This window comes from Cetorhinus maximus, unplaced genomic scaffold, assembly GCF_964194155.1.
Source record: "Cetorhinus maximus unplaced genomic scaffold, sCetMax3.hap1.1 HAP1_SCAFFOLD_818, whole genome shotgun sequence".
Taxonomy (NCBI): domain Eukaryota; kingdom Metazoa; phylum Chordata; class Chondrichthyes; order Lamniformes; family Cetorhinidae; genus Cetorhinus; species Cetorhinus maximus.
This window is the reverse complement of record NW_027596760.1, coordinates 139,301-150,687: the sequence shown is the minus strand read 5'-3', so window position 1 is coordinate 150,687 and position 11,387 is coordinate 139,301. Positions and strand designations below refer to the sequence as shown.

Sequence of the window (11,387 nt, the reverse complement as noted above, 5' to 3'; positions counted from 1 at the left end):
CTCATGAATAGAAACCCAATTCTCCCACACAAATCTAACAGCCACACAGTCATACAAACATACTGACATAAGTACAATCAGAGGACTCCAGCCTAAGGGCTGTGACCGCCTCTGGGGACAACACAATCCAGGTGTCCACACCTCTCCACCTCCTGCACCCTAGATGCATCGCAGAGTCCAAAGCCCGGACTCCAGCTCATTAGTCTCTGAGCTGGAGTTCCTCGAGCTGCGGACACTCACGGTAGATGTGTCACACAGGGACCCTCCATCCCTTGTGGGCTGCACCTTTTTGCCTCATCACATCCCCGCCAAGCACCTCGGTGGGGGGGGGATGTTTAACTTTGTCCAAGGCGCTATCAGAATGCAAGTTTTTGTAGTAACTGGCGTGTGGGGTGGACGTGTCCAGTAATGGTGATTGATTGTCCAGTAATGGAGATTGATTGTCCAGTAATGGTGATTGATTGTCCAGTAATGGTGATTGATTGTCCAGTAATGGAGATTGATTGTCCAGTAATGGTGATTGATTGTCCAGTAATGGAGATTGATTGTCCAGTAATGGAGATTGATTGTCCAGTAATGGTGATTGATTGTCCAGTAATGGAGATTGATTGTCCAGTAATGGTGATTGATTATCCAGTAATGGTGATTGATTGTCCAGTAATGGAGATTGATTGTCCAGTAATGGTGATTGATTGTCCAGTAATGGTGATTGATTGTCCAGTAATGGAGATTGATTGTCCAGTAATGGTGACTGATTCAGGGTTTGTCCCTGGACAACGTATCAATACAGACCTGAGGTCAACAGCTACAAGCGTCTCTCCTTCCAGAATTCGCTTCTCAAATGAGGCCTTGAAGCTGATTAATGATTAGCCACGTCCGATTGCTGGGACTGTCACTTTAAGCCACAAATATAAAGAACAGGGGCTTCTCTGGGATCATTCCCTGCGCTGGGATAAGCTGTAAGATGCAAGCTTTCCTCTTCACCCTGCTCCTGGGAGCGGCAGGTATGATCACAGTTATACTGAAATGCCTGCGTGGGGGTCCACAAGCGTGGCTGCTTGTCTGGCAATGTCTCCTCTCCCTGGCTACCCATCCCCATTCCTTTCCCTGGCAACAGGCTGAGACTGAACCTGTCAGCTTGTAACCTCGGGGTCACATTTGACCCCCAGATTTGCTCACTGTCAAACCATTCCTATTTCCCCCTCCGCAACATTGCCCAGCTTCACCCCGACCCCGTCTCCTCTCATCTCATCTACTGCTGAAACCCTCATCCAATCCAGCATTGCCCCCAGATGCGGCTATTCCGACAAATCCCTGACTGTTCTCCCATGTTCCACCCTCCGTAAACTGGAGGTCATCCGAACCTCTGCTGCCCGTGTCTTAACTCGCACTGAGTCCCACTCACCTATCATCTCTGGTGCTCACTGACCAGCATTGGCTCCTGGTTAGCAACATATTGATTTTAAAATTCCTCCAGCTCCTACAACCCTCCCTATCTCTGTAACCTCCTCCAGCCCCTACAACCCTCCCTATCTCTGTAACCTCCTCCAGCCTCTACAACCCTCCCTATCTCTGTAACCTCCTCCAGCCCCTACAACCCTCCCTAGCTTTGTAACCTCCTCCAGCCACTACAACCCTCCATATCTCTGTAACCTCCTCCAGCCCCTACAACCCTCCCTATCTCTGTAACCGCCTCCAGCGACTACAACCCTCCCTAACTCTGTAACCTCCTCCAGCCCCTACAACCCTCCCTATCTCTGTAACCTCCTCCAGACCCTACAACCCTCCCTATCTCTGTAACCTCCTCCAGCCACTACAACCCTCCCTATCTCTGTAACCTCCTCTAGCCCCTACAACCCTCCCTATCTCTGTAACCGCCTCCATCGACTACAACCCTCCCTAACTCTGTAACCTCCTCCAGCCCCTACAACCCTCCCTATCTCCGTAAGCTCCTCCAGACCCAAAAACCCTGCCTATCTCTGTAACCACCTCCACCCCCTACAACCCTCCCTATCTCTCCAAACTCCTCCAGCCCCTACGACCCTCCCTATCTCTGTAACTTCCTCCAGTCCCTACAACGCTTCCGATCTCTCTAACCTCCGCCAGCACCTACAAACCTCCCTATCTATCCAACCTCCTCCAGTCCCTACAACCATCGCTATCTCTGTAACCTCCTCCAGCCCCTACAACCCTCCCTATCTCTGTAACCTCCTCCATCCCCTACAACCCTCCCTATCTCTGTAACGTTCTCCAGCCCCTACAACCCACCCTATCTCTGTAATCTCCTCCAGTCCCTACAACCCTCCTGGTTTCCCCAGCACTGGTGCCAGAATCCATGAATAGAAACCCAATTCTCCCACACAAATCTTACAGCCACACAGTCATACAAACATACTGACATAAGTACAATCAGAGGACTCCAGCCTAAGGGCTGTGACCGCCTCTGGGGACAACACAATCCAGGTGACCACACCTCTCCACCTCCTGCACCCTAGATGCATCGCAGAGTCCAAAGCCCGGACTCCAGCTCATTAGTCTCTGAGCTGGAGTTCCTCGAGCTGCGGACACTCACGGTAGATGTGTCACACAGGGACCCTCCATCCCTTGTGGGCTGCACCTTTTTGCCTCATCACATCCCCGAGAAGCACCTCGGTGGGGGGGATGTCTTACTTTGTCCAAGGCGCTATCGGAATGCAAGTTTTTGCCGTAACTTTCCTACGCTTCAGCTGTGGGAAAATTAACATCTGGCGTGTAGGGTGGACGTGTCCAGTAATGGTGATTGATTGTCCAGTAATGGTGATTGATTCAGGGTTTGTCCCTGGACAACGTATCAATACAGACCTGAGGTCAACAGCTACAAGCGTCTCTCCTTCCAGAATTCGCTTCTCAAATGAGGCCTTGAAGCTGATTAATGATTAGCCACGTCCGATTGCTGGGACTGTCACTTTAAGCCACAAATATAAAGAACAGGGGCTTCTCTGGGATCATTCCCTGTGCTGGGATAAGCTGTAAGATGCAGGCTTTCCTCTTCACCCTGCTCCTGGGAGCGGCAGGTATGATCACAGATATACTGAAATGTGTGTGTGGGGGTCCACAAGCGTGGCTGCTTGTCTGGCAATGTCTCCTCTCCCTGGCTACCCATCCCCATTCCTTTCCCTGGCAACAGGCTGAGACTGAACCTGTCAGCTTGTATCCTCGGGGTCACATTTGGCCCCCAGATTTGCTCACTGTTATACCATTCCTATTTCCACCTCCGCAACATTGCCCAGCTTCACCCCGACCCCGTCTCCTCTCATCTCATCTACTGCTGAAACCCTCATCCAATCCAGCATTGCCCCCAGATGCGACTATTCCGACAAATCCCTGACTGTTCTCCCACGTTCTACCCTCCGGAACTTGAGGTCATCCGAACCTCTGCTGCCCGTGTCTTAACTCGCACTGAGTCCCACTCACCTATCATCTCTGGTGCTCACTGACCAGCATTAGCTCCTGGTTAGCAACATATTGCTTTTAACATTCCTCCAGACCCTACAACCCGCCCTATCTCTGTAACCTCCTCCAGCCCCTACAATCCTCTCTATCTCTGTAACCTCCTCCAGCCCCTACAACCCTCTCTATCTCTGTAACCTCCTCCAGCTGCTACAGCCCTCCCTATCTCTGTAACCTCCTCCAGCCCTACAACCCTCCCTATCTCTGTAACCTCCTCCAGCCCCTACAACCCTCTCTATCTCTGTATCCTCTTCCAGCACCTACAACCCTCTCTATACCTCCAAACTCCTACAGCCCCTAGAACCCTCCCTATCTCTGTAACCTCCTCCAGCCCCTACAACCCTCCCTATCTCTGTAACCTCCTCCACCCCGTACAAACCTCCCTATCTCTGTAACCTCCACCAGCCCCTACAATCCCCCTTATCTCTAGTAACTTCCTCCAGCCCCTACAAACCTCCTTATCTCTGTAACTTCCTCCAGCCCCTACAACCCTCTCTATCTCTGTAACCTCCTCCAGCCCCTACAACCCTCCTTATCTCTGTAACCTCCTCCAGCCCCTACAACCCTCCCTATCTCTGTAACCTCCTCCAGCCCCTACAACCCTCCCTATCTCTGTATCCTCTTACAGCACCTACAACCCTCTCTATATCTCCAACATCCTACAGCCCCTACAACCCTCCCTATCTCTGTAACCTCCTCCAGCCCCTACAACCCTCTCTATCTCTGTAACCTCTTCCAGCCCCTACAACCCTCCCTAAGTCTGTAACCTCCTCCAGCCCCTACAACCCTCCCTATCTCTGTATCCTCTTCCAGCACCTACAACCCTCTCTATATCTCCTACCTCCTACAGCCCCTACAACCCTCCCTATCTCTTAACCTTCTCCAGCCCCTACAACCCTCCCTATCTCTGTAACCTCCTCCACCCCGTACAAACCTCCCTATCTCTGTAACTTTTTCCAGCATCTACAACCCTCCTTATTTTTCCAACCTCCTCCAGCCCCTACAACCCACCCTATCTCTGTAACGCCTCCAGCTCCTACAACCCTCCCTATCTTTGTAACCTCCACCAGCCCCTACAATCCTCCCTATCTCTAGTAACTTCCTCCAGCCCCTTCAACCCAGCCTATCTCTGTAACCCCTCCAGCCCCTACAAACCTCCCTATCTCTGTAACTTCCTCCAGCCCCTACAACCCTCCCTATTTCTGTAACCTCCTCCAGCCCATACATTGCTCCCCATCTCTGTAACCTCCTCCAGCCCCTACAACCCTCCCTATCTCCGTAAGCTGCTCTGGCCCCTACAACCCTCCCTATCTCCGTAACGTCCTCCAGCCCCTACAACCTTCTGAGATCTCAGCTCTCCTCCAATTCTGGCCTCTTGACCATCACCCAATTCCCATCACTCCACCATTGGCAGCCGTGCCTTCAGCTGCCTGGGACCCCAAGCTCTGAAAATCCCTCCCTAAACCTCTCCACCTCTCTCTGTCTCTCTCTCTCGCTCTCTCCCTCCTCCTTTAAAACGCTCTTAAAATCCAATCATTTTGACTAAACCTTTGGCTGCCTGTCCCTGATGTCTCTTTATGTGACTCAGCGAGATACTTTGTTTGATAATCAACCCTGTGAAGCTGTTTCATTATGTTGAAGGCACTATAGAAACGTAAGATGTTGTTGTTGCTAAGTGTCTGAGTGTGTGCATATGTGAGCGTGTGTATGTGTGCGAGTGTATGTATTTGTGTGTGTGTGTGTGTGTAAGTGTATAAGTGTGGGTGTGTATATTTGTGTGTGCGTATGTGATTGTGTGTATGTGTGTGAGAGAAAGGATGTGTGTTTGTGTGTGCGTGTACGTTTGTGAGTGTGTGTGTCTTTTTGTGTTTGTGGGTGTGTGTATTTGTGTGTGTGATTGTGTGTAAGTGTGTGTATTTGTATGTGTGTGATTGTGTGTGTATGTGACTGTGTGTAAGTGTGTGTATTTGAATATGTGTGTGACTGTGGGTGTGTGTGTGTGTGTGTATATGACTGTGTGAAAGTGCGTGTATTTGTGTGTGTGTGCGAATGTGTGTAAGTGACTGTGTGTAAGTGTGTGTGTGTGACTGTGTGTAAGTGTGTGTGTGTGATTGTGTGTAAGTGTGTATATTTGTGTGTGTGTCTGTGTGTGTGTGTGTGACTGTGTATGTGTGTGTAAGTGTGTGCAATCAGATGATGACCCTCACTCTCTGTATTGTTCTTTACTCAGCTGCTGCTCCTGCGAATGTGAAGATCATTAACGGCCAGAATTGTTATCCTCACTCTCAGCCCTGGCAGGTTTTTCTGACCTATAATGGGAATCGCTGGTGTGGGGGCTCCCTGATAAACGACCAGTGGATAGTGTCAGCTGCTCATTGTTACCAACCGTAAGTCCAGAGATGATCACAGCAACAAGCAAACATAAAAACATACACAAACATACAAACATACACAAATATATATACAAACATACACAGACATACAGAAACATACAAACACTCACAAACATACACAAGCATGCATACATGCAAACATACACAAACATACATACAAGCGTACACAAACATACAAATATACACGAACATACAAACATACAAAAACATACATACAAGCATGCACAAACATGCATGAATATACAAACATGCATGAACATACATACACAAACATACAGACAAACATGCACAAACATGCAAACGTGCATGAACATACAAACATACACAAGCATACATACAAGCATGCACAAACATGCAAACATGCATGAATATACAAACATGCATGAACATACATACACAAACATACAGACAAACATGCACAAACATGCAAACATGCATGAACATACAAACATTCATAAACACGCACAAACATAGAAACATACACAAACATACATACAAGCATACACAAACATACGAACACACAGAAACACACATAAACATACAAACATACATACAAACATATACAATCATACACAGATCAACACTGAATGATACAGAGACAAAAACATGAACATACAGATGTCCAAGCATACAATCTTACAGCGCACACATATAAACAATGATGGAGTAATAAGGGTTCTCTTGCAGACATTTCTCATACTTTCTGTATCACAATATGTGCACTCACCCTCCAAAAACGCTATATAGATACTTCATCATGTATGTTTGTGTATGTTTGTATGTTTGTGTATGTTTGTATGTTTGTGTATGTTTGTATGTATGTCTCTCCTTGGAGAAGAGAAGGTCGAGAGGAGATTTGATAGAGGGGTTCAAAATCACGAGGGGTCTGGACTGGGTAGAGAGGGAGAAACCGTTCCCATTGTGGGGAAGGATCGAGAACCAGAGGGGCACAGATTTAAGGGGATTAGTAAAAGAAGCAATGGAGACATGAGGAGAAACTTTTTCACCCTGCGAGTGGCTAGGATCTGGAATGCACTGCCCGAGAGTTTGAGGGAGGCAGGTTCAATCGAGGCTTTCGAAAGGGAATCAGGTTGTTATCCGAAGGGAAACATTTGCAGGGTTACGGGGAAAGGACAGGGGGGATGGGTTTAGGTGAGTTGCTCTTTCAGAAAGCAGACAGGGACACGACGGGCTGAATGGCCTCCAGCTGCGCGATAACCATTCGGCGGCTTCCGGGAAACAGGAAGTGGGGAAATGACAGTGTTGAGCACTTCTCCTCTGATTGCCCAGGGCCAGCATCCTCGTGGCGCATCTGGGCGAACACAACCTCTCTCACCCCGAGGGGACGGAGCAGCGAATCCAAGTGGCCTCGGCCATCGCCCACCCCATGTACGACCGCGTGAACATCAACAACGACATCATGCTGCTCAAACTCACCTGGCGCGCCAAATTCGACCGGTACGTCAGGCCCATCCCTCTGCCCAGCCAGTGTGCAACAGCTGGGACTCTATGCATCACCTCTGGCTGGGGGAATCTCGTGACTAACGGAGGTAAGGAGGGCAGGGGTGGTGAGGGGTTGGTGGAGGGGGGAGTGGGAAGGCGAGTTGGGGTTGGGGGGCTGTTGGTTCGAACCTGAATGAATACTGCGCTGGTTTGAGGGGATGGTGGGTGGGAGGGCAGTGGGGGGTGTTGGAATGTGCGATCAAGCAATAATACTTCACTTTCCAGGCATAACTGAAATGTAGACATCACTGCTCCCTGGAGACCTGTCCCAGCTTTGGAGACAATTGCAGACATTTACTAGAAATGTGCCGGCTCTTTGAAGGATCTATCTAATGAGTCCCCACTCTCCCCCTGCTCTTTCCCACATAGCCCTATAATTTCCCTCCCTTCAAGTATTTCTCCAATTCCCCCTTTGGAAAGTTCCTATTGAATCTGCTTCCATCGCCCTTTCAGGCAGCGCCTTCCAGATCACAACAACTCGCTGTGCCAAAAAAAATAATTCTCCTCATCTCCCCCTCTGGTTCTTTTCCCGATTCTCTTCAATCTGTGTCCCTCTGGTTACCGACCCTCCTGCCGCTGGAAACAGTTTCTCCTTATTGACTCTATCCAAACCCCCTCATGATTTTGAACATCTCGATTCAATCTCCCCCTTAACCTTCTCTGCTCTAAGGAGAACAATCCCAGCTACTCCAGTCTCTCCACATTAGTCCCATCCACTGTGCTCACAGCCCCACACCCAGAACCAATTAAGCTTGATTTTAGCAACAACACCTTTGTTTTTAAATCCCTCCATGGCTTTTCCCTCCCTATCTTTGTAACCTCCTCCAGCCCCTACAACCATCCTGATCTCTGTAACCTCCTCAAGCCCTACAACCCTATCTCTGTAACTTCCTCCAGCCCCTACAACCACATCTCTGTAACATGCTCAAGCCCCTACAAACATCTTGATCTCTGTAACCTCCTCGAGCCCTACAACCCTATCTCTGTAACCTCCTCCAGCCCCTACAACCGCATCTCTATAACCTCCTCCAGCCCCAACAACCCTCCATATCTCTGTAACCTCCTCCAGACCCTACCACACTCCCTATCTCTGTAACCTCCTCCAGCCCCTACAACCCTCCATATCTCTGTAACCTCCTCCAGACCCTACCACCCTCCCTATCTCTGTAATCTACCCCAGGCCCTACAAACCACCCTATCTCTGTAACCTCCTCCAGCCCCTACAACCCTCCCTATCTCTGTAACCTCCTCCAGCCCCTACAACCCCATCTCTATAACCTCCACCAGCCCCTACAACCCTCCATATCTCTGTTACCTCCTACAGCCCCTACCACATTCCCTATGTCTGTAACCTACTCCCGCCCCTACAAACCACCCTATCTCTGTAACCACCTCCAGCTACTACAACCCTCCCTATCTCTGTAAACTCCTCCCGCCCCTACAACCCTCCCTTTCTCTGTAACCTCCTCCAGCCCCTACAACCCTCCCTTTCTCTGTAACCTCCTCCAGCCCCTACAACCATCCCTTTCTCTGTAACCTCCTCCAACCCCTACAATCCTCCGAGATCTCTGCGCTCCTCCAGTTCCGGCCTCTTGAGCATCCCCCGATTCCCATCGCTCCACCAGTGGCGGCCGTGCCTTCAGCTTCCTGGGTCCCTAAGCTCTGGAATTCCCTCCCTAAACCTCTCCACCTCTCTCTCTTTCTCCTCCTTTAAAATACTCCTTAAAACGGACCCCTTTAACTGAGCTTTGGGTCATTTGTCCCTAATATCCCCTTATGTAGCCCGATGCCAAATTTAGCTTGTTCATGCTCTTATGAAGCAGCTTGGGATGTTTTATAAAGTTAACAGTTCTATATAAATTCAAGTATGCTGTTGTTATTAAGGTGGTGTTAATAGCAGTCTACACATGGGCACAATGAGTTATTCTGCTGCTGATTAAGTTGGCCTGTCCCTTTAACAGGGCAACCTCTCATTGATCTAAATGCTGAGCTCATTCAGGTGATTCAGGCAATCAAAGTGATAATCAGGCTCAGTTCATAGCACCCACGCCTTTGAAATAGAGGGTTGTGGGTTCATGTCCCACTCCCGGAAACCAAGAACTGTGATTGTACTCGAAAGAAGTTGCAATCTGTGACTGTTGATAACTCGAAAGAGTTTCCACTGCCAATTGCACATTGTCAGTTCTCTAGACGGCCACCAGTGTTTCATATTGAGCTCTCCTTCTCCTGGCCACGAGGTTCTTCGCCACCCTGACTACAGGAACCCAACATCTCTTTGTGTCTTGGCGAGCAGACCTGGATTCAATGCCCAGTGTATGCTTTAACCAGAGCTCTGTACACAACACTCAGTAAGCAAGACTATTGATTAAGTCGCTTGCACGTGGGGGGAGGAGAGTCACGTTTGGATCGGACTGTGCTGACTCATTTCTTTCCCCTTCAGTACAATATCCCGAAGTCCTACAGTGCCTGAATCAGCCCATCCTGCCTGATGCTGATTGCCGCAAAGCTTATCCACCCTACTTCACCGACAACATGTTCTGCTCAGGATACTGGGAGGGAGGACAGAGCACATGCCAGGTAAGAGTGGCCCGACAGGTTACCTCTACCTGAGGGATGGGGAATGTCTGAATTTGAGGGTACGTCGGAGCAGAAGGAGGCTATTTGGCCCTTTTATCCCTCTGACAGTGCAGCACTCCCTCAGTATGACCCTCCGACAGTGCAGCGCTCCCTTAGTACTGACCCTCCGACAGTGCAGCACTCCCTCAGTACTGACCCTCCGACAGTGCAGCACTCCCTCAGCACTGACCCTCCAACAGTGCAGCGCTCCATCAGCACTGAGCCTTGTCCTTTGTGTCTCTGGACTGGTACTCAGACCCGTAACCTCCTGATTGTGCGGACAGAGTACCACCCAGCGAGCTCGGGTCCCACACCGGGATCCCGGGGGAGCTACGGTTGACCATCCGATTATCACTTTGTCTATCTCACTCCGAATTACACTCCATGTCTTTTTTGCTGCAGGGAGACTCAGGGGGACCTGTGGTCTGTAATGGGGAGCTACAAGGCATTACTTCCTGGGGATACGACTGTGCTATGAAGGATCATCCCAGCGTCTTTGTGAAAGTTTGTAACTACAACAACTGGATCCAAAGGGTCATGGCTGAAAACTGAGCGGAGAATCCTAACCCTGAAACTACCTGCAATGAGGGAAAGGAAAATGTTGCAAGTTCCCAATAAAGATTGATTGTCAAGTTGTGTTGCATTTGGATTCTTTTTTTGCTACATCTCTTTTGGAACGTGCAGAATCCCACATCCATCCCCTCGCTGCCTCCAGACTGCAACTATTCCAACATTCCTCTCGGCAATCTGCTTTCCTCAGAGGGATGTCAGAAATAGGAGCAGGAGGAGGCCATTCAGCCCCTCGAGCCTCCTTCCCCCATTCTATACGATCATGGCTGATACTCTACCTCGACTCCGCTTTCCCTCCTTATCGCTTAGCGCCCAAAAATTTATCCATCTCCGTCTTGAATGGATTCAGCGATGGAGCATCCACAGCTCTCTGGGGGAGAGAATTCCAAAGATTTCTCCTTCCGTAAACTTAAACACATCCAAAAATCTGCTGTCCCCGTGTCTTAACTCACACACAGTCTCGTGTACCCAGCAGCCCCTGTTGCTCGCTGATCTACATTGGCTCCTGGTCGGGCAACACATCCATTTTATAATCCCCATCCTGCTTTTCAAATCCTTCCATGGCCTCCTCACCTCCTCCCTATCCCTGAACCTTCCTCCAGACCCTACAACACTCCCTATCTCTGAAACCTCCTCTAGCCCCATACAATCCCCTCTATCTCTTTAATCTCCTCCAGCCCCTACAACACTCCCTATCTCTCCAAGTTCCTCCCGCCCCTACAACCCTCCCTATCTCTGTAACCTCGTACAGCCCCTACAACCCTCCCTATCTCTGAAACCTCCTCCAGCCCCTACAACCCTCCCTATCTCTGTAAC

General features: G+C 49.6%; 1 protein-coding gene across 1 annotated transcript; it reads left to right on the top strand.

The window, feature by feature from the left end:
- Positions 1–2,992: 2,992 nt before the first annotated feature.
- LOC144674808 (anionic trypsin-2-like) lies at positions 2,993–10,618 on the top strand. The gene is made up of 5 exons (XM_078536005.1): positions 2,993–3,053; positions 5,720–5,876; positions 7,173–7,432; positions 9,826–9,962; positions 10,404–10,618. The coding sequence occupies exons 1-5, from the start codon at positions 3,014–3,016 to the stop codon at positions 10,551–10,553; spliced, it is 744 nt and encodes a 247-aa protein (XP_078392131.1). The 5' UTR covers positions 2,993–3,013; the 3' UTR covers positions 10,554–10,618.
- Positions 10,619–11,387: the final 769 nt, after the last annotated feature.

Coding starts and splice junctions, on each gene's coding strand:
- LOC144674808 (XM_078536005.1), top strand. CDS start 3,014: ATGCAGGCTTTCCTCTTCACCCTGCTCCTGGGAGCGGCAG. Junction 5,877..7,172: donor GCTGCTCATTGTTACCAACC/GTAAGTCCAGAG, acceptor CTGATTGCCCAG/GGCCAGCATCCTCGTGGCGC. Junction 7,433..9,825: donor GAATCTCGTGACTAACGGAG/GTAAGGAGGGCA, acceptor TTTCCCCTTCAG/TACAATATCCCGAAGTCCTA.